The sequence below is a fragment of the Tenrec ecaudatus genome, chromosome 7 (genome assembly GCF_050624435.1).
Source record: "Tenrec ecaudatus isolate mTenEca1 chromosome 7, mTenEca1.hap1, whole genome shotgun sequence".
NCBI lineage: Eukaryota > Metazoa > Chordata > Mammalia > Afrosoricida > Tenrecidae > Tenrec > Tenrec ecaudatus.
In genome coordinates, this window is record NC_134536.1 from 128737355 (window position 1) to 128764320 (window position 26966).

Below are 26966 nucleotides of genomic sequence, written 5' to 3' on the forward strand. Positions count from 1 at the left end.
AAGACATCTCACATTCGGAACCTCTATAGCACGGTGAGTTTGAGGGTTCGCTTGAGACTACTTCAAAGCTCAACTTTCCCCTCTGCCCTGTTCTGTCTTCTTCATTTCTCCTCAGAGGTGGTCCCTGGGCACTTCCCAATAAATCTGCCGCAGGATGATTTCTGTCTCAGAGTTTGTGTCCAGGGAGGCCTGACCTTGAGAAAGGGGACACACCGAAGGATTCTGAGTAGGGGCTGCTCTGGACATTGGATTGGAAATCTAGGCTAACAGGGTTCTTCAGCATCAGAGGGATGTTGCTCCACCGTCTCCCAGTTTGAATGGTTTCTGATGCGGTGTCTGCAGCGGCTCTTGTTCCTCCATGTAGCATGCCCGCGGTGCCCGGAGGGATGGGTGAGGGTGCGAGGCAGCTAAACCCCCCAGGCTCATGACCACAGGTCTGGAAAGCCGACTCTGGTGCGGACAGACTCTCACGGTGATGAGATATACATAAATCTTTATGTACATTCTCATGATTGGACACAGTCCCTCCAATGACCCCCATCAAAGAACTGTCATAGAGGAGCTACCATATAAGATGAATCATGTCTGCGTCTGGCTCCTTCACAAGGCCTAAAGGTTCTCTGTAGATCAAAGCAATCAGGTTCTATGGCCAACCCATCATAAATGTAGCAGCCCCCTGGGGAGGGCTTGCGGGGGAGGGGTTGAGGTCAACTAGGTCAAGACACTGACTCATCTTATTGCTTATTATTATGTTACCTGCTTATAATACTACCTGTTGGTATGTCTGATGCTAGCTGTATGACGGGCATACCTCATGAAAGATCTGTGAGCCCCACTATACAGACCCAATGGAAAATACATGATCTCTCAGTCTGGACATGGGGCGAGGAGCCCCTGTGCCCCTCTGTCTGTCTTTAATATTTTCCACAATCTCAACGTCGCTCCAGAGGACCCATTCGAGTGTTGGGGACCCCCTTCACCCAGACAATGTGCCCTTTTACTCCTCTGACTACTCTGAAGATTTCTCCTAATCAATGGTTTTAAGCTTTTCAATTATGATGTGTCTTGGGATTATTTTATTCATGTTTCTTGTGCTTGGGTCGATCGAGCTGCTTTGTATCTGTGGCTTTATGGCTTGCATCAAATTTGGAAAAATACTGGCTAATGTTTTTTGGCTCAAATACATTTCTAATTTTTTGCCTCTTGTGACTCCCTTTCAGTGATGACCTGGGATCCTGCCCTCAGGTCTCCGGTGCCTCCCGACTGCTGTCCCCATGTCTTCCTCACTGTCCTTCATTAGTGTCTCTTCCTGTGTATGAAGGCTATTTGTTTGTTTGTTTGCAACCGTCTGCTGTTAGTTCCATCCAGTGTGATTGACATCACCAGACATTTGATCTGGACCTTTTATTTTTTTTGGGGGGGTTTTCCAAAACTGTAACTGTTTTTAAAACTAATTAATTAATTAACTTATTTGATCATTTTATTAGGGGGTCATACAACTCTCATCACAATCCATACATACATCAGTTGTGTAAAGCACATCTGTACATTCGTTACCCTCATCATTCTCAAAACATTTGCTCTCTACCTAAGCCCTTGGCATCAGCTTCTCATTTTTTCCCCTCCCTCCCCGCTCCCTCCTCCCTCATGAGCCCTTGATAATTTATAAATGATTATTTTGTCATATCTTGCCCTGTCTGAAGTCTCTCTTCAACCACTTTTCTGTTGTCCGTCCCCAGGGAGGAGGTCACATGTAGATCCTTGTAATCCGTTCCCCAATCTGGACCTTTTAAACAGCTTCCATCTCACGCCTTTGTATGTTCAGATTTCCTCTAGCCTCACAAACCTGTGCAATAATAACTGCTTTAAAGTCTTTGTCTATTAATTTTACAATCAAAATAATTTCTGGATTGTGTGCAAATGATTTGCCTCCATATTACAAGTCTCTCTCTCTCTCTCTCTCTCTCTCTCTCTTTCTCTCTTTTTTCCTAATTCTTTCCAGGCCTGGCGATTTGGGATTGGATATCAAAGACCATAAATTTTATCTTGCTGTGAGTGCTGGATATTTCTGTGCTTCTGTAGATTTTCTTGAGCTTCGGTCCAAGATGCAGTTTGTTGATTTATAAAGAGCTTTAGCCTCTCAAGAACTGCTTTTCAAGCTTTGTTGCGTAGGATCTGAGGAGCATCGGTGGGTGGTGGGCTAATGGTAGCCCTTTGCCAAGGGAAAACCGTTCTCCACACTTACCCATGAAGCCATCGAGTCCAGGAACCCACGTGTGTCTGACAAAACCGTACAGAAACACAGCCAATGTCTCTGGTCCTTCTTGGCCTTGACCATGGAAGCCAGCACAGTGATTACAAGGAAGAGAGGATTCTTCGTTGCTGTTGTTATTTTGTCATTGGCTTTTTGTTGTTGTTACTGATGTTTTGTTTTCTTTTGTTGCTTGGGTTTGCTCTGTTGTTTTTGTGCATGTTATTATCTCTGCAGGTCTGTCTAAATAAGATAGGCTGGATGAACAATCTGGAGGAGAAAACAATGGGACCGACAGTTCCTGGGGGACATGGGAGAGGGGTAGGTGGGGGGAAAGGAAGTGGTGTGAACAAACCCAGGGACAAGGGAACAACAAGTGATCCAAATTGGTGGTGAGGTGGGTGTGGGAGGCCTGGTAGGGCATGATCAAGGGTAATGTAATGAAGAGGAATTACTGAAACCCAAATGAAGACTGAGCATGATAGTGGGACAAGAGGAAAGTTAAAGGAAATAGAGGAAAGCTCTCGGAGGCAAAGGGCATTTAAAGAGGTCTAAATAAAGGCATGTACATATGTAAGTATATTTATATATGATGATGGGGAAATAGATCTATGTGCATATATTTATAGGTTTAGTATTAAGGTTGCAGAAGGACATAGGGCCTCCACTCAAGTACTCCCTCAATGAAAGAATACTTTGTTCTATTAAACTGGCATTCCATGATACTCACCTTCCCAACACAATTGCTGAAGACAAAGCGGGTGCATAAGCAAATGTGGTGAAGAAAGCTGATAGTGTCCAGCTATCAAAAGATATGGCATCTAGGGTCTTAAAAACTTGAAGGTAAATAAGTGGCCATCTAGCTGAGAAGCAATAAAGCCCACATGGAAGAAGCACACCAGCCTGTGTGATCACGAAGTGCCGAAGGGATCAGTTATTGGGCATCAAAAAACAAAAAATCATATCATTGTGAATGAGAGGGAGAGCAGAGTGGGGACCCAAGACCCATTTGTAGGCAACTGGACATTCCCTTACAGAAGGGTTGCAGGGAGCAGATAAGCCAGTCAGGGTAGAGTGTAGCAACGATGAAACATACAACTTTCCTCTAGTTCCTAAATGCTTCCTCCCCGCCCCCCCCCCCAACTATCATGATCCCAATTCCACCTTAAAACTCTGGCTAGACCAGAGGATGTACACTGGTACAGATAGGAACTGGAAACACAGGGAATCCAGGACAGATGATCCCTTCAGGACCAGTGGTGAGAGGTGGAGGGAGAGTGGGGTGGGGTGGAAAGGGGGAACCAATTACAAGGATCTGTATATAACCTCCTCCCTGGAGGACAGATAACAGAAAAGTGGGTGAAGGGAGACGTCGGATGGTGTAGGCTATGACAAAATAATAATAAGTCTTAAATTATCAAGGGTTCATGAGAGAGGGGGGAGAGGGGAGGGAGGGGAAAATGAGGAGCTGATACCAAGGGCTCAAGTAGAAAGCAAGTGTTTTGAGGATGATGAGGGCAACAAATGTACAAATGTGCTTGACACAGTGGATGGACGGATGGATTGTGATAAGAGCTGTGTGAACCCCAATAAAATGATTTAAAAAAACAAACAAGGAAGGGAGGACACCGTGTTTGGGGCTGAAGCACATGGAAGCTGCAGATCTCGTTGTTGGCATCCCCAGTGGCACACCAGTGCTTGTCCTAGAATAATGTGTTTGTCTGCAATGAGGCTTTGTTTGACAACCAGTACGGTTACTTTTGCACTGCTTCCCCTCACGAATGAATGAAGCTAGGCACTGAGCACCAACGGTTGCTACCGTCAAAGGAGAGAGACATCCAGGCACTAAGTGCCCATGATAGAAATACACGCCACTGCCTCTGAAGTAGTCCCTCTCACACACACCCCACCCAAAAAAAGTATTTGATCAAGCCTCTAGGCTCACATCCAAACGACTGGAGACACAGGGACAGAGTGACATGACAAGGACCCCAGGGGTACTACCAGCCAAGCCCCGACTGCAGGAAACACTGCGGGGACGAATTACTCAGAGAGGGGATTCAAACAGATACCTGTTAGGAGTGCCCATTTCAGCCTTATGCACAATAAGTTAACGAAATATGATATACCTGTCCATTGGAGCATGACGCAGCCACACAGAAAAGGAGTGGCATTCTTCTACATGCTCTATATTACATGGATGAATATGGAAACTATGATGCGAAGTGAAAAAAGACAAATATGACATGCTTCCATTTACACGAAGCAGGCAGCCCTGGCGATGCTGTCCCCCACCAGCGGCTCCAAGGGAGAGAGATGGGGTTGTCCACGCCCATCAAGAGTGGCATTCTTGGAAACCCTGAGGAGGATCACTCTGGGTTGGAATTGACCCACTGGCAATAGGTTTGGTTTGGTCTGTGAAATAAATACCAAGACTCTGTGGAGACGAGAGCTTACCAGACCGGGGGAGTGGGGCAGTGTTGCCGCGGGGGCACCGAGTGTCTGTTTGAACCGATGCAACGTCTCAGAAACAGGCGTGGCGATAGCTGTGGTAGAGCATGGTGCAGGAGCCCCACCGAGTCTCTCACTGGATAGATACATGGCTACAGTGGCAAGCGTTATGTATGTCCTGAGGAAGCAAGCTTGGTCGTAACCTGACGTGCTTGATTGTGGATGATGGGTTGGGGAATAGTATACTATTTTTGATTTGGGGAAACTAGTTTTATCGAGTTCTAATTTCCATGCCAGTAAAATGTGTCAGGTTGCTAAGGGTGGAAAACCCTATAGCGCTGGGCAGCCCCCATGACAAGCCCCGGTCTGAGCATCTCCATCGGCCCCCAAGGCCCCTGCTTGCAGCCCTAGTCGGGGGCCAGGCAACCACTGCCCCGCTGTCGCTGCTGTGTCTTTTCCGGGCAGTTCATTTGAAGATGTGACGTCATGTCGCATGGGGTCCTCTGCTAAGTTCTCCACTGTTGCAGGGTCTGGGGGCTTCCATAAAAAGGGACTTTGGCTCTGATCGATGGCTCACCTTGTGTAGCACTTGTGTTTTGCCAGGGACTCTCGGGTAGCTGGTGTGCCAGGTGGCGCAGACCATTAAGCACTGGACTGCTAGCTGAAAGAAACATGGCTTTGGGAACCAACCCAGAAGCTCCCGGCAGAAGAGAAGCCCGGAGAGGTGCTTCCCAAAGTCGCTCGGAAAACCTAATGGCACGTAGGCCTTCTCGGCCCGGGGGTTCCCAGCATGAGTTGGGATCTCTGTGATGGAGACTGCTCTAGATTGTGTCCACCGACCTTTACCTCATTTGCCTTATCCTCAAGCCAAGCCAATGAGACCCAATAGTATTTCTCACCAATTTTACAGATGAGGAAACTGAGTCTCCGAGGGGCTAAAGGACTTGACCAAGGCGGCAGGCTGGATTCTAGCCTCTGGACATCTGCTATTTCCCCCCTCATATGCCCCTCTCCAGTACCCAGTGCCCTCCTTCCTCTGGCCCATCACATGGTGCCCTGCTGGCCTGGGCCTCTCTGCTTGGGATTTGAAGGCCTGAGCTGACAGTCAATCCTGGCTCTGCACATCACCTACTGGCAAGGGGCAGGGGGTGGGGGTCCCCATGTGGAAAAGAAACAAAATATTCCTTCTACTTTTTATCGTCTTCTGCTACCTAAAGGGAAAATGATGCCGCCACTTCAGAGGCGTGAGACCCGAGGGCAGGGAGTTGGTTTCTCATACCTTAAGGACACAGAGGCAGCAGCAAAACAGTGTGTGGAATTGATGTATGTATATGTATGAACTGTGATAAGAATTGTATGAGCCCCTAATAAATTGTTAAAATTTAAAAAAAAACAGTGTGTGGGTGGGTGTACTTACCTGGGTGTGCGGGCACTCTGCACAGCTGCGCACATCGTCGCCCCACTTCATGTACACATGGCTGGGCCGACGTCTTTCTGTAGCTTACGCTAATAACACACTTCCTCTTACATCGACTCTGTGATGCCACTGCTTGGTATTTCAAATTCCTGTTCTGAACAAGAGGCGGCCTGGTGGTGCAGTGGGTTACAAGTTGGGCTTCTAACTACCAGGTCAGCGGTTCAAAACTACCAGCCAGCCTGGAGAAGAAAGGTGAGGCTTCTGATTCCCATAAAGAGGTACAGTCATGTGTACACTATGTGACAATGAAACCAGGGCGGGGGAGTGATTGTCTTGTGAACCCGCAGGACCAGTGCTGCCCCTTCCTCCATGGTCCCCACGAGTCAGGAAGCGAGTTTGGTTTTGCAGTGGCACAGAGGCAGGGAGCTTGGACAAGGGGTTTCATTGCTGACACGAGGTGGCCCTGGACTGAAAGCAGAAAATACCAGGAAGATGCTTACATGCGTTGCATGGAATCAAGGGGAGGGGGAAGCACTTGCTTGCATAATCACAATGAACTGTGGTTCACATTGGGAAGAATGGGGATCCCAGAGCACCTCATTGTGCCCAAGCGGAACCTACACACAAACACACAACCAGCAAAGCCCAGACTACAAGAAACACTGAGGGGGACAAATGACTGAGGGGGGATTCAAACAGATACCTGTAATGAGTGCACATTTCAGCCTTATGCACGTAAAGGTGTGTGTCAGGGTCGTATTCTTCTGCCACACTTACACAATCTGCTTGCTGAGTCAATCATCCAAGAAGCCAGATTCAATGAAGATGCTCAAGGCATCAGGATAGCAGGAGGGCTCTTTAACAACCTGGAACGTGCAGGGGACCCAACCTATCTTGCCGACAGTGAAGAGGACTTGAAACACCAGGGGCAAAGAGCGCAGACGGCAGCCTTCCTTCAGTGTGGACGACACCTCCGCATAAAGAAAGCAAAGATCCCCAAGAGGGCCAGTTCACAGCACCCTGTGAGACACAGACAAGATTACAGCTGGCCATGAGTTCACTTCTCTCCACAATCAACACCAATGGGGCGGCGGCCAAATCAAACGGGCTGGGTAAATCTGCTGCAAAAGATCTCTTTAAATGGTCAAGCAGCAAAGACGTCACTTTGAGGACCAAGGTGCTCCTGACCCAAACCAGGCTCTTCTCGGTCCCCTCAGATGCAGGTGAAAGCCGGAAGAGGAATTGATGCCTTTGAATTAGGACAAGCAAATCTATCTCGAAAGACATGCAGCCAGACTAATCCTTAGAAGTGAGGATGGAGAGAACTTGTCTTGGGCACATGTTCAGGAGGACACCACGTTTGGAAGAGGGTCAATGAAAAAGAGAGACTCCCAGTGAGCTGGATTGAAACAGTGCCCGTAACCCTGGGCTCATGCTCAGCAGGGATGGTGAGGGCGCAGGACCGGGCCGTGTTCTGTCTGTGACACACGGAACGGCGCCTGGCCACACTGCTCCTGTCAGTTCATGAAAGGGCTGCCCTCAAATAGGTTGTGAGCTGTTGTTGATTCTGCCAACTACACCATCCCATTTAATCCATTTACTCATTCAACAGATATTTGGACATCCATGCCCTCCTGGGAACTTACACTCTAGTGGGTGCAGAAAGACAGACAACAAAACCAGTAATAGGGCACATGAGAAATGGGCAAGCCAGCCAGCAAAGGGAATGGGACGCCAGCGGTCGAGTTTAGCCTGTCAGTCAGGTCACAGACTGATGAGGTCTCATGTGGGCGTGGCCTTCTCATGAGACCTCTGGGAACCCTCTCTCTAGATTTTGCCATGAGAAGAGGCGGGCCACGCTCTCTGCTCCACTTTCCTGTCGACAAGCAAGGGGGAGCCACGCTGACGGCAGCCAGAGCCCTGGAGATGTGTCCACTGTCATTGGATCCACAGGACTTTCCACCCAGCATTTGGCATAATTGAACGTGCTATGTGAGTCTGAAGAGAAATTCATGGGCTAATATTCGACATGTGGGCTAATATCAAACTTATGGACTTCAGCTGGACTGGGCTGGGATGTTTTATTGATGCATAATTACTACTTGATATAAAGTTCTCTCTTACACATATGAGTGTCAATGAATGTTTCTCTAGTCAGCCCGGCCTAACACAGTCCAGGAAAGCAACATACACATCAAGACTTGAGGTCCGTAAGGGAGTGTACCAAGATGCTTTCTGGGAGCCCAGAATCCAGGCAGAGGGGACTTGAGGCAAGAGCATGGCAGGTGTGTTTGAGAGAGAGCCAGGAAGCCTGTGTGGATGGAGAGGAAGGAGGAAGAGGAGGTGGGATAGGAGAGGCACCAGGTATATAGGGCCTAGTGGGACTTTTGATTTGTATCCAAAGTGGGATGGGAGGCACTAAAGGATGCTGAGCTGGAGGGTGATGCCCCAAGTGTTGCTGGGGTCCCTCCAGCTGCTGAGTGAGATGTACCTGAGTGGGGAATTGGGGAAGAAGCCCTAGCGGTGCCATGGTTAGTTAGTGCTCAGCTGCTAAGGGAGTGGTCTCTGGCCAACCCAGCAGCCTCTTTGTGGGAGAAAGGAGGGGCAGTGTCCTGCTGTTAAGGACCCTCAAACGGACCCCATAGCAACCCCGAAATCGCCGGGGACGCGGCCATCCTCATCATTTGTTTGCAGCCATTCTGTCAAGCCATCTGCAGGTCATCCCTTTTCCGCTGCCCTCTACCAAGCACGCGGTCCTGCTCCAGGGACTGACCTCTCCTGATTGCATCCCAAGTACTTGAGTCAAAAGAAGAGCTGCCGTCCTCGCTCCTAACGAACATTCTGGTCTTCCTCCAGGTCGGAGGACAGCCTTGGAAATCCTGTGGGCCAGTCCTGCTGTCCTCCGGGGCCCCCGCGAGTCGCAACCAGCTGTTTCTGGTTTGTTTCAGGGGGGTGGGGGCAGGTGAAGAGGCGCCAAACGTGGTGAGGAGTCCAGGCTGCTGCGGGACGGAGCCCGTGGGGTGGGGAGGATGAGGGGTGAAGAAGCATCCGAATGACAGGTCGGGGGACGGGGGGGTCACGAGAGGGTCCCGTCTGGCGATAAACACGCGGAGCCGCAGCGCCCGCCTGGAGATAGGACACTCCCGTCGCGCCGTCCGCACTGCATCGATGCGCGCCCCGCGGACCGGACCCAGCGCAGGCAGGCCCGGCGGGGCGGGGCGGGGCCAGGTGGGAGGGGCGGGGCCAGGGGCGGGGCGGGCGGCGGTCACGTGGCCGCGGGCCGGCGCCCCCTGGCGGGGCGGGCGCGCGGAGGCGGCCGGGATGGCGGCGGTGGCCGAAGCGCGGGAGCGCGGGGAGCCGGGGCCCCCGGGGGAGCGGGGCCGCCGAGCCCTGTACTTCTGCGGCAGCATCCGCGGCGGACGCGAGGACCGGGCGCTGTACGGCAGGATCGTGTCGCGGCTGCGGCGCTTCGGGACGGTGCTCACGGAGCACGTGGCGGCCCCCGAGCTGGGCGCTGGCGGTGAGGCCGTCGGGGCGCGGGGCGTCCGGGGCCCCGCCCCTCGCTACGGAAACTGCCCCCCCCCGCCTTCCCCCACCCACAATGCGGGCTTGGGAGCCCGAACCCCCCAGAGTGCGCCCGGGAACCCCGTCCAAGTGAGAGGTCTCGGCGTTCAGTCGGGCTTTGGGCGCGCGTTACGTCCTCCTGCTTTTGTGCGGAGGAGCCGAATGGGGTGCCGTCTGCGCAGCACCCCTCAGTCCGCCCCGCCGGCTGCCTCCGCGCCCTGGGTTTCCAAACTCCCGAGTCTCCTTTGGGGAGAAAGACTGGGCGCTCTACTCCCATAAAGAGTTGGCGCCTCGGAAACTCACGAGGGCCAGTCCACTCTGGTCGAAGGGGTCGCTGTGCGTTGGCCGCGACGCGAAGGCAGTGGGTTTGACCTTCGGCCTCCTTTACCCCGTGCAGGGTGGGATCGCATCTGCATTTGAGTTTTTGTTGGCAATCCGTTCACAGGAGAAGATACACGTCCACATGCACAACTGACTGGTGACACGCTTCGCGCGGGGCAACCATCTGACCCTCCTTTTCCAAACCATCCCTCCCCCCCATCTGATTTCACAAGTTGCTATTGTCAGAACCAAACCAAATACTGTCAAGGAGGCAGTTTTGACTAGGGCCGACTTAGAGGGCGGGGTAGCACGGCCCTGTGAGTTTCCCAAACGATTGCTTTAAAAAGCTGGGTCTTTCTCCCCCAGAGCGCCTGATGGGTTTGAAGGTGCTTCTGACCGGATTTTCTAAAAGTGGCTTTGATCACAAGTCGAAGTCGATCAGGCCGTATCACTTGAAAATTGTGCCTAGTGCTTTGTTCTGCTGCTCAGAAACCCCCCAGGGACCCTCACTGCCCTAGAAGGGGCAGGTCCAGGCTCAGTGGGGCCTGACACAGTTTTAGGGGACTGCTTTAAGATGACAATATTAAAAACCAAATTACTAGGGGCCTTGTGAAGGGGGTGTTCGAGTGAGGACCTCCTGCCGGAGTAGGTCCACACCTACCTGGTGGCCCTGGATTGTTAGTCGTTTTCTCCAAGAGCTGGTTCAAAGTGCACATTACCAATCCTCACAATTCTAATGAGGGCCCCTGTGGGCACAGTGGGTTATGCATTGGGCTGCTAACCACGTGACCTGCACTTTGAACCCACTTGTGGTCCTGTGGAACAGAGGCGGCTCTCTGCTCCTGGAAAGATTCGGAGCCTCGGACACTCACAGGGACAGTTTTACCGTGCCCTGTAGGGTTGCCGTCAGTCCAAATCAACTCCGTGGCAGGCAGATTGGTTTATAGGGTTGCTGAGTCCGAATTCACTCACAGCAATGAATTGTAGTATTTCAAGTAACATAGAACGTTGCAGAACCAAGCCTTGGCATCTGTGGTTTTAGCCAACTCTTCAGGCCTCATGTCCCGGAGGATAATGTGTCATCCAGCTGAACTTGCCAAGCCCCGCCCTGGCCTCTCCTCTCCTCTCCCTCCAGTCACATTTTGCACAGGACGATGGCTCTCCGCCCTCGGTGTGGGCCAGAACACGGGGAGACTTCATGTAGGCACAGAGTCCAGGCTCCTTGGCGCCTGGGCCTCAGCATGTTAACCAGATTTACCAGGGAATACTGGTGCCCACCAAAGCCTGATGGGCTAGTTGTTCTGCCCGTGCCAGGCACCGGCTGGCATCTGCCTGCCACTTGCCCCACCACTCTCTACCTCCAGGCCGGCCAGGTGTCCAGAACCGGCCCGCCAACCCCCACCAACTCCACCATGGCCCAAGTCACAGAGCTCCTCGTGCAGGGGCTGCATTCTTTTAGATACTCCGTTGCCTCCCTCTCCCCCGGGAATCTCCACGCGGGGAGACCTCTCTCCGAGTGAGTGTGTTGTGCAGCACAGGTGGGGGCACAACACCTTGACCTGAGTTCCCATCCCGGCAGGGGAGGCGGCTGTGGCAGGAGGCGACAGGTTCATTCATGAGCGGGACCTCGCCTGGCTGCAGCAGGCAGATGGTAAGCGGGGCTCCTCTACCCAGACTCCTCCAGGAGGGTGGTCTTCCTGGACACCTCTGCTTCGTATGCCCAGGGGGCCTTCCTAGCACTCCCTTCTCCGCCACCAGCACGTGTCATCCCTGCCCTGCAGTGGCCGAGTGTCGGACACCAGGGCCTCACCTCAGTCTCCTTTCTCCCCAGTGGTTGTGGCAGAAGTGACGCAGCCGTCCTTGGGGGTTGGCTATGAGCTGGGCCGGGCCATGGCCCTCAACAAGCAAATCCTGTGCCTGTTCCGCCCACAAACAGGCCGAGGTCAGTACCCCGAGCCCTGGGTACCCCTTCCACGCCTGTCCCCCATTCTGTCACCCGTCACCCCTCTCCTGTCCTGGAGGGCTTGGAGTGCAGCATGGGGTGGGGTATGGAGGGGGTGCCATCACCCTGCCCCGCCCTTCCCAGTGCTGTCAGCGATGGTCCGAGGAGCAGCCGACGGCTCGAGGGTCCAGGTGTGGGACTACGAGGAGGCCGAGGTGGAGGCCATGCTGGACCGCTACTTTGAGGCGGACCATCCACAGCATGTGGCTGCCTCCCATGATCCAACTACTTGACCTCACCCCGGATTCTTTCCTGGCCCTATCCCTGCATCTGATTAAAGATCAACATTCTGACTTGTGTGTGTATGTCTGTCTGTCTGGATGGGGGGAGGGGTCCTCAGTAGCCCTTCCACTCTTCATTTTACACCAGAGACCTGGTCAAAGTCTGAAGGCCTTCAGGAGAGGGCACGCACTGGTGCCCTGCCCCCACCCCCACGGCTGGATCCTGGGGAAGGCAGGGGTTGGGTGGCTCTCTTTCCCTTGGGCTCAGCAGTGGGGCCAGTCGGGCAGTGTCATCTGCACTGGCTCTGGACCACGTGGGCCTCATCTCCCTGAACCAGCTCTGGGCCGCTTTCTAAGGACAGGTCGACAGAGAACAGTGCATATAGTCTGGCCCTTGGTGAAGCTGCCCTCCACAGAGGTCTGTGAAAAATGTTTATTCAGTCAACAGAAGAAAAAGGTGCCACGGGTGCTGGGAGCCATGCTCCCCCAAGACAGCAGAGGGCGGGTGCTGCCGCCCTGGGTCTGGCCCTCAGTCATAGGCCTCGTCCTCATCCTCGTCCTCGTCGCCGAAGAAGAAAGCTTCGCGGTCCAAGTCCTCAGACTCCTCGTCGTAGGAGAAGCTGTCGTTGTCGAGCTCCTCGTCAAACTCGTCCTGCGGCCACACCGGCACCTCGTCCTCATCCTCCACCTCCAGCCCCGCGGAGCCCTGGGGCCTGGGAGAGCCGCCACACTCAGCCCTCAGCAAGCCTGGCGGCCCCAGCTCCCTCCATGCACAGCCTGCCCGACTCACTGACTGCTGGGCACGTTGCAGCCTTTCGCCTCCCGGGGCTCGAAACACGAGGGGCTCTGGAGACCAACCCGGAAGTCCTGGCAGGAGTGGAAGGGTTGGGGGCAGGGGGTGGGGCGCTCGGTCTTTGCGCCTGGTACTCCCATCCACCAGCCTTTTCAGAGGGCTGGCTGGGTGCAGACCCCATTAGTGTACCCACCCTGGAGGGGACCTGACCCTAGCATCCCCACGGGGACACAGTGTAAGATCATCCCCCCAAGGATTCTGAGGAGCTCCTGGCCACGGACCACCTTTGGGGACCCCAGGAGAGTCAATGACAGGTCCACCACCACTCCGAGTGTGCCCAGGACTCCTAACCCACCCACCCCCGCCCCAGGGTGGACAGGGGTGGCACCTGGGCCGAGTGCTGCAGGATGGCGAGCAGCCGCTCCTGGATGCGCCGCAGGAGCTCCAGGCCCGTGTTCAAGCAGTCGGCCCGCAGCAGGCGCAGCGAGGCGGCCAGGTCTTGGCAGCGCAGCAGGCTCTCCTCTGCAGAGGGGCAGGGCCAGGTGCAGGGGTCCTCACTCCCACCCTGACCTGCCTTTCCAGACACCAAGCCCGTCCTCATGGAGCCCCCAGAGGGAAACCTGGCAGAGGTGCATGAAGGCCCTGGCATGTGCCAGATGGGGACAAGGGGGAGGCCTGAGGACCCCGTGTGGCACAGTGAGGAGAGGAGGGGCCGGGGAGGCTGGGCCTCACCGAGGAGGATCTGAAGGGCGTTGGTGTGCAGCTCCAGGTTCTCTGTCTGCTGCTCCACCACGTCCATGTACTCAGCGTCCTGGTTGTAGAAGCTGTACACACAGGCGTAGGCCAGCACCTGGGGGAGCGAGGGTCAGCCCTCCCACACCTGCCCTCCATCCCAGGCACGGAAGGTGACAAGAGCCAAGGCCACCAGCCCCATGGCATGCCCACCCGCCCTACCCCCCAGCGGCGGCACCTTGCGAGCCTGCTCCAGTCCCCGGCAGGCGTCAATGAGAAAGGTGAAGGCTTTTGGCGGGGGCACCTCATGGATGGCACATACCCGGTTCCGCAAGTTGACGGCAAACTCCTGTCCAGAGGAAGCCCCGACACCCCCATCACCGGTCAGTACACACGCCTGCTCCCACCCTGCTGCCCTGGGGCCGGCCCCCCGCCTGCTCACCCGGGCCTGGTGGTGGAAGGTGCACCTTTCGTTATAGTCCTGGAACCGCTTCTCCTGGCGAGCGGCTCTGCTGACCTGGGAGACACAGGGCGGAGCTGCGGGTGTGAAAGCCCACACCAATCCCCTGCCGTCCAGGCCGCTCTCACGCACAGGGTCACATGGTTTCTCAGGCTTTTGTAAATCTGTACGGGAGCACACAACCTCCTCTTTCTCCCTCAGAGCAGCTGGGGGTGGGGGTGGAGGGTCTGAGGTGCCAACTTTGTGCTAATAGACCAGCACTTACCTGCCAGGGCCACCAGGGCTCCTGAAAAATAAACTAGCTTATCCCACACCCTCCACAGCACCCTCCACAGTGCGCCCGGGCTGCAGCTTCTCACCCTCCCCATGGTGAGAGAGCCGCCATCGTCACTCATGTCCCTGGTGAGGCTGGCTTGCCTGAGGCCTCACGCTGGCTGATCTCCCCACAAGCCCTTGCCTGTCCCCTCTGCTGCTGCCCTCTGGAGAAGGCCCAGCTACCTGCCCTCTCCAGCCCCCATGTCAAAGTCCTACTGGGGGCTGATTGACAGGCCCTTGTGAACAGACTGTCCGAGCCGGCTCGCAGGCGGGGCCCTCACCATGGCTGAGCAGTTGTAGTAGTCTTTGTGGTTCGGCTTCCAGGGCTTGAGGCAGCGCCAGCAGAAGCCATGGTTGCATTTGGCACAGGTCATGCTATGGAGGAACCTCACTGGTCAGAGGGAATGCCAGGGCCATGGAGGCCCCTGAAGATGCCCCCGGTCTCCATATCCTCTGCAGGCCACCCCTGCTGAATGCACCCTGGCTTTTGCATCCCCCCAGGGTGGTAGACCAACAGGGAACAAGGCACTTTAAGGTCCTGGGGCCCTCTGTGGGGATGGGGTCCTGTGAAGGGTGATGGCTGCCTTGTTTTGGGAAGCTCCACCAACCCTTCTCCTTCTGGTCTGCCCACCACAGACAATCCCGCCCCCACCCCCACCTGACGCTCCTGCCCACAGTCCCACTTCTTACTGCAGACACCCCTCGTTCTTCTCAATGGGGGCCTGGCAGCTGGGACAGCGCTTGGAGATGAGTTTGGCCAGGTGCTTGCTCTGGGCCTCCACACTCATTCCATCGTAGTAGCCGCCGTCGTCGACCCACTGGGACATGTGTCCACAGCTGGCTGGGTAGTGTGCCTGGGGCAGGACGGCACGGTGAGAGGGAGGCCAGGGCACAGGCCACTGGTGGAGCCATGAAAACCACCAGTTGGACGAAAGGGCGAGAGAAGGGCCAGGTGGTCTGTGTGGTGGAAGTGACAGGGCTGGGTGGGTGCCCACCTCAGGGAAGCTACAGCTGAAGCAGGAGGCCCAGCCACACTTGGAGCAGGCGGTGCCACTGCCCAGGCCCTGGCGGCACAGGATCCGGTCACAGCCCTGGGGGTTGGTGCACCAGGTCAGGTTGGAACAGCTCTCCACGTAGCCCCGCAGAAGGGCCTTCTCGTACTGTGGGACACAGGTCAGGGGTGAGGCCATGGCAGGAGGCCAGCCCCTCCCACCACCGGCTGTCCCTGGGCTGGCCCTGCAGCTGTCGTGAGTGGACACCTTGGAGATGACCTCTGGGGAGGAGACGATGGCTCGAATGAAGGCCCCGGTGGGCTGGGCAGGGCAGTCAGCAATGGGGCAGGTGCAGTGCAGCACAAGGTTCTGCTCAATTCTAGTTGTCAGATACTCCTTCCAGCAAGACTGGGGAGGGGCAAAAGGGGGTACCTCAGAGGATGCGTACTGGCGCCCCGAGTCCCCGGCCACGACAACGGAAAGGCCAGAGGGAAGTGAGCTTCTAGGTCAGCCTCAAAACCAGCTCACACAGACTTCCCTGGGGTTGGCTTGGGCTCGGGGACTCGCCCCAAACCTTAGGGATGGCCAGGAAGACAGGGGATCAGAGAGGACCCAGGAAAAGAAGTCAGAGAGAGCAAGGTCAGAGAGAGGTGGTCTGGGACCTTCTTCCCACTGGATGGCTGGCCCCCAAACCAAACTCGCTGCCATCGAGTCGATGCCAACTCACAGTGGCCCTAGAGGACACAGCACAGGGGCCCTGTGGACTTTCAAGGATGTAGCTTTTTATGAGGGTAGAAAGCCCTGTCTGACTTCCAAGGAGCAGCTGGTGGATTCAAACTACTGGCCTCATAGTGCGCACTCCCAACTCTTAACCACTAGGCCACCCAGGGCTCTTGAAAATGAAGCTCCCCTGCCTTTGTCAGGGGTCCCTTCTCAGAATTACACATGCCGCAGCCCCCACACCCTACTCCGGGGCAGCGTGGAGGCACTCAAGTTGTGCGTTTGCTCACGCTTCCCTGCCCTGCATCAGGCAGTGACCCCGCAGCCCCACGCTGCTGCAAATGCCCGTCCAGTGAAGTGAGCGCCGGCCTCCACTGCTCTGCACTCCGTCCAGTTGCTCCATGCGCGGTCAGCAGCCTGGGCACTGAGAGAGTCCATTAGTGACTCCTCCCTGACATTAGTTTAGTACTGCCCGCCTCTCAGAACGCTGGGGACAAAGACCCAGGTGGACAGCAGCCCCTTTATCAAAACCGCAGGACCTAGCTGGACCGCTCTCATTGGAAGGAAACAAATCCAGATAAACCGAGTAGTTGAATGCAAAATGGGAGCATTTTTTTAGGTAAGATGGGAAACTTCCTCAGATGCAAATCGTATGGGTGCATGCATATGAGTGCCCAGAGAGCTGGCGGGTGAGAAGGTGAGGGGGTGGTGGGTAACTGCAGCATCAGGAGACTCTGGGTCTGGACTCACCCGCTGCACCACTGAGCAGCCCCCTACATTGGAGTCTCTTGGGTTCTGGTACTCCACCTCACCCCTCTGCACACCCAATACCCACCACTTCAGACTCCAGCACCCCAGGGCTTCCCTTCTTACTGCCATGCAGCCCTCTGCCAACTCTGCTATGACTTACTCCCAGGGGTCAGGCCTCTCTTTCTCGGTCCCGTTTGCGAGCTACCTGTCTAGGAAGGCGCTCTGATGACGTACTGGTTACTGACTGGGCTGCAATCCACAAGGTCTGCAGTTCAAAACCACTAGCCATTCTTGGGGAGAGACCCAGGGCTTTCTACTCCATAAAGTCTCACAGTTCCCTGCCCTGTGGGGGCGCTGGGAGTCGGCATCAATTGGAAGGCAGTGAGTTGGGTCTGGGATGTAAATCGTTTGTTTGGAGTCCATGGAAAGACTGAAAGAGAATTTGAGACATTCTCTAGGAACTTCCAGAAGCCCCCCGTATGTCTCGGGGCAGGGTTATTGCTTTAGGGCTTGGTGGTCTGCCCCTGTGTCCCCTTTCTCTGGGTGGTGCCAGCCCAGTCTCTCCCCTAAACTCCATGGGTCACTTCCTAGTCTCTAGAGTAGGGCGACAAAGCTTTTCCAGAGTCCCATGGCCAACATAAATTGGTTGCGGTTTGGGAGTGTCAGCAATTCTAAAGAGCTGCGGGGCAGGGAATATGTGACACTTAGCAGCCCGCCCCCACCCCTGCTCTCAGCCCACTTGGTCCTGGCCTCATTCCACCTCACCAATTCGACAGCAGCAAGCCTGCACTGCCCATGAGTCTCTCCTATTCTCGGGCTACTCTCGGCACTTACATTCTGTATTAGGTGACAGTACATGAGAAAAGACGTGCCAGTATTCTGAGGGGACGTCCGTGGTGATAATAACAAAATAAAGTTCTTAACAATAATGCTTCATCATTTACAAAGGGCCTTGGCATGTACTTTATGCCACGGGTTTTGTGTACAGCACTGATTTTATTGATGATACGTGTATGAAATATATGCCAAGGCCTTTTGGAGCTAGATCCCACTACGCCCCCCTGCAAGTTCTCGGATTCAGTGGAATACTGGAATCACCGGAGAGGCTTTGGACACACAGATGCCTCAGTTCCCCTCCAGGGAGTTCGAGTCCATTCCCTGGGTATAGCTGTGCTTCAGGAATTTTAAGAGCTCACTAGATAATTATCAGGAGCTCTGCTGGCTTAGTGGGCTGCTAACCTCAATGTCAGTAGTTCAAAACCACCAACCTCTCCACAAGAGAAAGATGAGGCATTCTGCTACTGTCAAGAGTAACAGTCTCAGAAACCCAGAGGGGCTGTTCTACGCTGGCCTTATAGGGTCGCTACGAGTCGCTTCGACTGGATAGCAGGGAGTTGGTTTTGTTTTCTGAGATAATTATTAGGTGCAACAGATTCCAGTCGCTTCGACTGGATAGCAGGGAGTTGGTTTTGTTTTCTGAGATAATTATTAGGTGCAACAGTTTGAGAATCACGGATTCCACCACCCTTCCAGGTCAAGGCAGGTGGGCACATTTACAAGTGTCCAAACCAACTTGAGGGGTCCAGGTAGGTGAATGGCAGCGTTCCCAAGACCTGCGTGAGGTGGGAGACCTGGGCAGGAGACCCCGGGGGCTCACCTTACAGCAGAAGTGCATGCAGCAGAGAGTGGGCAGATCATCGTCAGGCTCCAGGGGGCTGATGCAGACTGGACACTGGTCAGGGCGGGCAGGGGGGGTCTGGGCCTGGGGGACGCTCAGCCCAGATGCCAGTAGTAGTGGCTCAGGGTTCTCGCTGTAGCTCTGAAGCAGCTGCTCGGCGCCCCAGTGGGAATGAGCTAGCAGGTGCTGAGCCACGTCTGCCTCCAGGCTCAGTGTCTCCTGCACCTGCCGCACCGTCTGCTCCATCAGCCCCTCCACCTCCTGGGGGCTCATGGTGCGGCCTGCAGGCAGCTGAAGGGAAGCCAGCGCAGCCACAGCCTCTGGGCTTAGGGCAGGGAGTAGGGAGGAAGACAGCAGTCAGGAGCTCTCCCTGCCTCAGCCAGCCCACTCACTACTTCACCTGCTTTCCAGGCCCCTTGCTGCCCACCCACCCAAGGACAAATGCCAGGACCCACTGTTGCTGCCTCAGAGGACCCAGAAGAGAGTGGCGATATGGGTGTGGGGCTAGTTGCCACCAAGACTGGAGCACTGTGAGGGCTAGTGGACAGGGGCCCAGATAGCTGACTACACCAGAATCTGTGGTGAAGGAGAGTGGTCTACAGCCCCACCCCGTGTGGTCTGTGGGCCTGCAGTATGGACACCCCCTTGCGTATTTTGCAATGCTGGCTCTCCTGCCCACCCCAGACCTGGAAGCTGACACTGCTCCTCAGGTGAACTGGCTCTAATGGGAAAAAAGCTCTAAGGCAGCGGTTCTCAACCTGTGGGTCGATACCCCTTTGGGGATCAGATGACCCTTTCACAGGGTCGCCTGATTTATAACAGTAGCAAAATGACAGTGATAAAGTAGCAATGAAAATAATGTTATGGTTGGGGAGGGTCACCAGCACATGAGGACCTGTGTGAAAGGGCTGAGGCATTAGGAAGGTTGAGAACCACTGTTCTAGGACAACTGTAATGTCAAGTTCTGGGGAGGACTGGCTTCCTGGGTTGGTATGCTCACTGAGTAGACTATTTCACCTGTGACTATTTCACCTGTGCTTAGAACGAGGCACGTCTCAAGGGCCCCTTGCCTAAGACTGACTCTAGGCAGATGAGGACAGCAGGGCTGGAGGTCCCTGGGGGCTCCATGCCAGCTCACAGGGACAGGAGAGGAGCCTGTGGGGCAGGCTGAGCCCCTCATCTCACTGCTGCCCACCCATCCCTCCACATTGGTGGTGGTGGGGGGGGGACCCTGCCAGCAGGGGGCAGTGCAGGCAGCTACCTGGGCTTGGGGGCCGTGCCCCTCTGGTTGCCACAGAAAGGGACATCTGCCTGAGCCCGACAGGGCCCTGTGGGCTCCGGGGCGGCATACACCAGGATCTGCGGGCGGTCGTCGCGCCGCTGCATGTAGCCCTGGCCCAGGAGGTGCAGGATGCAGGAGAGAACATCTGTACTGGTACAAGTCACACACCCCGAAACAGAGCGGCCCAGACTCCCGGGCGGGTTTGGACCCTTCTGCCAGGCCTCCAGCACCTGGGGGAGGAAACGACAGACTCGAGGCCCCGCTCTGCACGGAAGAGCTCAGTAAGGGACTGGGTGACTGCTTTCCTGTACCACGGGTTTCTTAGGGGTCAAATGGGGATGACGCTAAGTATCTAGCTCTTAGGTGTGTCATGAGGATTAAATGACTTCATTCAGGTCATGCCAACTCATAGACCAGGGTCTCGCTTGTGGGAAACCTCTCGGCTAGTCTGCGCTCTCTGTCCTGTGGGGCAAGCTTTGGACTGTTAAGGGCAAAGGCAGTGGGAGACAGAGGAGGCCGTCTGCTCCAGCAGAGACATGCAGCCTCAGCAGCCCCAGGGAGGGTCACTACAAGTGGGAATGGCAGTGGGTTTGACCTGTCAGGAACAGAGACCCCAGATAGAAATAGCACCACAGTGAAGGAAGAATCAGTTCCACTGCCAAGTTGTCCAGACTTGGCGACCCTGTAAGACAAGCAGAGCTACCCCTTTGGGTTTCTGAGGTTGTGACTCTTTATGGGAGCAGACAGCGCATCTTTCTGCCTCAGAGCAAGCGGTGGTTTTGAACTGCTTGTCTTGTGGTTCGCACCCACTTGTAACCCACTGTGCTACCAGTGTTCCTAGCACCCTGTAGAAGTATCCTATTAGAGCTTGTCTTCCTGTCCCAAGCCCCATCCACGTCAGTCTCATCTGCCAGCAGCTCCCTGGGCCCTCCCACCTACCAGACAAACAAGCTGGTCAATGTGAAGGCCCTTTTCCCCCTGGGCTTTGAGAATACGGACGAGAAGGCAGCTCAAGAGGTTCCTCTTCTGCTCCAGGGTTCGCCCTTCATCCTTCTCCACACTCAGGTACTGCTGGGGGGGTATCAGCCACAGCGCCTCCTCATTGGGCTGGGACCAAGACTCACGGAGCCGTAGTACACCTGTAATCATGGCAGGGGTTGGGCTTCTTAGCGGGAGAGGCACAGGCAGTGGGGGTCAAGAGGACACCCCTATCCTCACGCTCTCCTGCACTAACCACCAGCCCCTGGAGAGCCGCAGAGCTCAGAGCAGAGGCTCACCCCAGTCCCAGTGACCTACCTCTATTGGGGAAGCCCTGGCCCTCATGCTGGCTCAAAGGGCCCTTCTCCGAGGTGAGAGGCAGAAGTGCCTGGAGCAGCAGCTCTGGAGAGAGGTCTGAATTCTTCAGCAAGGTCTCTATAGACACCTCCTGGTGAGGAGAAAGGCCTATGAGGACCCCGTGGAGCAGCCCCCAAGGGGAAGGAAAAGAAGTGGAGTGGGCACAGGGGGGTGGAGGGGCGGGCTTAGGAGAAGAGTGACAGACAAGGAGGACGAGGGGACAGAGAGAGGCTGAGGCACCTCCATCTGATTGAAGTTCAACAGCAGCCACATCTGCACAGTGGACACATGCAGGGTCTGGTCCCCAAACTGCAGCTCAGCCCGGCCCAGCCACGTCCACTGCAGCCGCCGGTGTGGGCCCATGTCTAGGATGGGATGGTTCTGGCCTGGGGAGTATTGACAAGGGCTAGAGGTTGGGTGTGGGCATGCCATCGTGTCTCCACAGGAATCAGGGCCCCAGCGTTTACACACAAAAGTTCCTGGACTGTGCTCCTGAGTCCTAGCCATCCCTGGCAAGCCGGGGGCACATGGGAGCCCAGCCTATGCTTAGCCTGGAGCCAGAATGGCTTGATGGATGAAACCCCAGAGGGGAGACGTGGGCGTACAGTCAAGGAGCTGACAGCTGGGAAGACCCCTCAGGCTGGCTCTCTCCCTCCTACAGACAGCCCAGCCCAGAGTGCTCTGTGTGGTCCCTCGTATGAGAAAGAGAGGTAGCTCGGGAAGGGAGAGAACGTTCAACTGGATCAGGAGCGGATCTGGGAAGTGCTCTCTGGTTTGGCCATCAGTAAGGAAGGGCTGCAATGGACGGGAATGGAGGAAATGTTTTTAAATCCATGAGATTGTTTTAAACAAATTATTTTTTAAGACATATTTAGAGGTCTTAAAAAGGTCACCTTTAGAGGAAGATGAGAAAATAAAATATTACCTTGAAACTGGTTTAAAAATAAGGGGAGGGAGGAATGAATCAAGTTTCTCCTGTTTACACTTTCCTTCAGGGTAACCGAGAGATGAGAGGTTTCACTTTCTGAAGGTCTCCAGCTAATCAGCGAGGGAGGACAAAAGCGGACTCTCCTGAGTTTTCAAGCCCTGATGGAATGAAAGGAGCCCTGGTGGTGCAGAGCCAAGAGCTGAGCTGCTGCGGAAAAGGCTCGAACCCCCGCCGTTCCACATGAGGAAGAGGGAGGAATCTGCTCCCACAGACTTGCAGCCTGCACCACCGTGTGGGGCCACCCAGTCTGCCCTCTAGGGGCACGATGAGTGAGAATCGATGCAGGGGCACGCAACAAAAATGGACTGACGATACCACGGGCTCACATAGAAAGAAAATGTTTTGAAAAGGATGATGGCGATGTACAATCACATGTACGTCCACTGATACGTACGTCCACTGTTGTAAGAGCTCCGAATGGAAGGCCTTACATGAAAATGAATGGAATGGCGGACCTAGGGAATGGTCACACAAGACTGACCAGGGGAAAGCCCATGGACCACCACACATCGTGTACAGCTGACGACAGACACGGCAGGCCATGGACCAACCATCCCCTCGTCAGAGCGGGCGCACACAGAGCCCGTCTCATGGCACACAGTTCACCTCCAGCGTCCTGCCCTCGACAGCAAGCCACAGCCGAGAAAACGGCACAGCCTTCCGCTTTCAGGAGACAACACAGGACAAGATGCTGGCAGACGCCGTGTGGACGCAACCAGCAGAAGCCAGGCTGTGGGCGACCCTCTCTGGCAAACCACCCGGTTTACTTCACACCTAACTGCAAGAAGGGGAGGACGGGAGGCAGAAGCTCCAGACAGAGGTTGCAGAGATAACAGACTGCAACGTGGGGGTCTCGGTTGGAACCTCATTAAGCAAAATAACCATTTCCAAAGTCATTTTGGATAATCAGTGAAATATGAACAGTGTCTATTGGAGGATTACTAGGAATTATTGATTTCCAAAGGTTTGATCATTGTAATACACTTGTATTACTTGTAATACATTGTAATACAAACCTTTCAGGTTTGGAGATGGGGGTCGGGTGGGAAGCAGGCAGGGAAATATACGAAACAAGACTGGTCAAGAGTTATGTGGTGGAACAATGGTGTTGGTTATCAATTATATCTTTAAATGAAATTTATAATAATCATTTTTTCATGAGGATAAAAAGAAATCATTCACAGGTCATTAAAAACTGTTTTAAAAAAACAAAACATCAATTCTCCCTTGATAAAGAGCCTTCCAAGGGGTACATCATACCCAAACACCCAACTCACTGCCAAAGAATCGATGACAACTCATAGCAACCCTAGAGGGCAGGGTAGAACTGCCCCTGAGGGTTTCCAAGACTGTAGCTCTTTAGGAGTAGAAAGCCCCGTCATTCTCCTGAGGAGCACATGGTGGGTTTGAACTCCTAACCTTGTATCGATAGTCCAGTATGTAACCACCACACCACCAGGGCTTCTCTAAAGGATGCATTGTAGGGAGGAGAAAGTTAATTAGAAGGAAGGATCAGGATGTAGACGGGATGGGATAGGAACGTAACTGAGTAAGACGTAACAAAATGACCAAGTTGGGAGGGAAAAGGCTCGTCCAGAAGAGGAGACCACAGGAGCCAGTAACTAGGGAGCTGGTGCTGGAGTGCAGGCTTTTTCAGACACTTCCATGACTCGGGATCTGAGGGCGAACAGCTGTATCACTGAACATGTAACTTCCAAACTGGCAGAGACAAAAGAGAAGTAAAACACCGCCCTCAATCCAGAAGGAAAAGGCACAAAAACCGAGCATGCTCTATGTGTATTCTTGTGTACACGACAGATCCAAAATTTACACGTTAGCAGGGTCAGCAAAAAGCATAGATAAACAGCTTAGAAAAGGAACCAAATACACTCTCACATACAATAGTTACAAACAGGCTAGACCTGACAACTCAAGAAGCAAGGCTGTCAAAAATAAAGAAAAAATCTAACTACTTATAAGACACCAACCTCAAACAGCTATGACACTCAGGTTAAAAGTAAAATGACACTGTGTTCTCCTCACTTAGCCAGGGAAAAATATTCACTATACAGGGGAGAAATCGGACCACCTTTGACCTGGTGATCAGAATCAACATGGCAAATGAGGGGCCAACGGAGACTCCGTGCCCCCAATATCATAGCCTGAGAAGTGCGAATACATGCGGTCACTTACTTAGGATTCCAGCCAGAAATGCATATAACCGAAACCTCGTTACAAGGGGAGATTCAAACCTACGGTGAGGAACTAGACCAACACTTTGAAAGGGCTATATTCTCTAGGCAAGCCAGAGTCATAAAATACAAAGAAAAGCTACAGCAGGTTCCAGACTGAAGGAGACTAAAGAGACATGACAACACTATTTGTGATCCCAGAGTGAGTTTTACTTTGGGACACCTGCCCCCCCCCCCCCAAAAAAAGGTCACAGAAGACATTATGGAATCTGTTGACAACGTTGCAACTCAGACAGTAGTACTGCACGAGTGTTATCACTGTTAACTTTCGGAAACTGACCAGCAAACTGAGGACAGCTATCTTTTGAAAACAGTCACTAAAGTATACATGTACCCTCAATGATTAAACAAATGTTTCTCTCTTATGTGTGTACACGCATATACACACATACACACGAGAGGGATTCAAACAGTGTGTGTAAAAATGGAATTAGAACAGAAAATGTCCATATGCTTTTTGAAGCCGCCTTGTATGTGTATAAAAAAAACAAATGAAAACAGCAAACAGGGCAGAATGCAATGTAAGACAGGTTTATATGAAGGGTATAAGGATGTTCTTTGTATTGTTATTATAATTTTTCTTTAAATTTGAAATTATTTCCAAATAAAACATTTTTTAAAGTAAAAGGATAAACGAGATAGACCAGAGATAAGCTAACTAAAAGAAAGTTGGTGTACTTACTGTTGGTGTACTTACAAAGGCTCTACTATAAAGAAAGGAGGTTACTTCACAATGCTAATACAATCTCATTTACCGTGAAAATTCTCTTAATTAATGTTTAAAATGCATAGGGTGCAGCTAAAGCAGCATCGAGAGGGAAAAGAATAGTCCAAAGTATTCCATTTGCTACATGTGGGCCTAGTTGCTTCTCAGCTAGATGCCACTTGTTTATCCTCAAGCCTTTAAGACCCCAGCTTTCCTTACCACATTTCCTCTAACTATATATGGCTATTAAATTTAAGCAAAATAAAATATTCATTTCTCCAATCCTATTGGACACATTTCAAGGGCCCAATAGCCACTAAATGGCTACCATGGTGAATAGTGCAGTCAATAATTTTTCCATTACTGCATAAAATCCCATTGGAAAGTAGTGCTGAACAATTCTAAACTTATATCTAAATAACTGCCAAAATTATATAATGCAAAATATTATTAAGATAAAGTAGTAAGTTCCCTACTATAGTGGCTACATTTAGCACACTTCTCTCAGTACCAGACCAAAACCTGTAGGGTTATCTCTGAACACAGACCAGGGATGTGACTAGCCCGGCTCCCGTGCAGAGTGCATTAGAAACGAGGTTACGGCACATGGGACTAGGTTAAAATGTAGCACGTTATCATTTGAAAATTGTTTACTGTTTTTTAACATTTTGTTTTTCAATTAAGTTTTTCTCTATTTTGTTAACTTTGTTTTTGTTATGTGTTTTCGCTATATGAACTGCAGGATGACAGTAACTGGACTTATGGTTTCCAGGGGGTGTGGGAGGGGAGGCTGAAGGAAAATGGGCAGCTAATAAGGAGGACAAGAAAGTACTGTATAGACTCGTGTATAAGCTGAGCTTTCCACCACATTTTTAATGCAGTTTTTGTGGTAAAATTAGGTGCCTCGGCTGATATTTGGATCGGCTTATACTCGAGTACATACAGTAATGTTCTAAAACAGATTGTGATAAGGATTGTACAACTCTTCTTGATATGACTGAACTGTCTAATATATGGACTGTGTTAAAATGGTTTAAAATAAATCAGCAAGAAAATTAATAGGGTTAGAGACTTGAACAACATCTTTAGTGAGGTTACTATGTAAAATCTTACATCCAAACAGCTGAAAAATACAGTTTCTTCTTAATCACACATGTAACCCTCAAGATAACCTGTCCATCTTTAAGGCAAGCCAGACAAGAATAATAAAACAAAACAAAACCCTTGATCTTGGCTACAATGGAATGAAAGTAGAAATCTAAAAAACAGAAAGATAACTTAAAATTGTGTTTGGAAACTTGAAAATACACTTCCAAAAAACTAATGCGTCAAAGGAAAGTCGAACATGATAGTGGGGCAAAAGGAAAGTAAAAGGAAATAGAGATAAGAACTAGGAGGCAAAGGGCATTTATAGAGGTCTAAAGACAGGCATGTACATATATAAATATACTTATATATAACAATAGGGAAATAGATCTGTGTACATATATTTATATGTTAATGATTAAGGTAGCAGACGGACATTGGGCCTCTACTCAAGTACTCTCTCAACACAAGAACACTTTGTTCTAATAACCTGGCATTCTGTGATGCTCACCTTCCTGACACAATCACCGAAGACAAAATGGGTACGCATAAGCAAATGTAGTGAAAAAAGTTGATGGTGCCTGGCTATCAAAAGATACAGCATCTGGGGTCTTAAAGGCTTGAAGATAAACAAGCGGCCAACTAGCTGA

The 26966-nt window shown here is 52.8% G+C and overlaps 2 protein-coding genes across 6 annotated transcripts in view; one reads left to right on the forward strand and one right to left on the reverse strand.

Moving 5' to 3' along the window:
* Positions 1 to 9433: 9433 nt before the first annotated feature.
* DNPH1 (2'-deoxynucleoside 5'-phosphate N-hydrolase 1) lies at positions 9434 to 12286 on the forward strand. Its single transcript, XM_075555065.1, has 4 exons — positions 9434 to 9639; positions 11584 to 11655; positions 11836 to 11946; positions 12091 to 12286. Exons 1-4 carry the CDS (start codon positions 9441 to 9443, stop codon positions 12237 to 12239), a joined length of 531 nt encoding a protein of 176 aa, XP_075411180.1. The 5' UTR covers positions 9434 to 9440; the 3' UTR covers positions 12240 to 12286.
* A 333-nt stretch (positions 12287 to 12619) lies between these two features.
* CUL9 (cullin 9) overlaps positions 12620 to 26966 on the reverse strand; it is a 38201-nt gene continuing 23854 nt past the window's right edge. For 4 of the 5 annotated variants that reach the window (XM_075555061.1, XM_075555062.1, XM_075555060.1 and 1 more), the window contains 15 exons: positions 21525 to 21670; positions 21246 to 21375; positions 20889 to 21088; positions 19929 to 20179; positions 18647 to 18992; positions 15787 to 15927; positions 15523 to 15687; positions 15218 to 15381; positions 14809 to 14902; positions 14195 to 14269; positions 13991 to 14101; positions 13753 to 13870; positions 13409 to 13542; positions 13018 to 13094; positions 12620 to 12940 (listed from right to left, as the gene is read on the reverse strand). In XM_075555061.1, the coding sequence (XP_075411176.1) occupies positions 12757 to 12940; positions 13018 to 13094; positions 13409 to 13542; positions 13753 to 13870; positions 13991 to 14101; positions 14195 to 14269; positions 14809 to 14902; positions 15218 to 15381; positions 15523 to 15687; positions 15787 to 15927; positions 18647 to 18992; positions 19929 to 20179; positions 20889 to 21088; positions 21246 to 21375; positions 21525 to 21670 (2336 nt within the window). In that variant the 3' untranslated portion in view covers positions 12620 to 12756. The remainder of the gene's footprint in view (positions 12941 to 13017; positions 13095 to 13408; positions 13543 to 13752; positions 13871 to 13990; positions 14102 to 14194; positions 14270 to 14808; positions 14903 to 15217; positions 15382 to 15522; positions 15688 to 15786; positions 15928 to 18646; positions 18993 to 19928; positions 20180 to 20888; positions 21089 to 21245; positions 21376 to 21524; positions 21671 to 26966) is intronic. The other variant, XM_075555064.1, reaches the window with a different exon arrangement.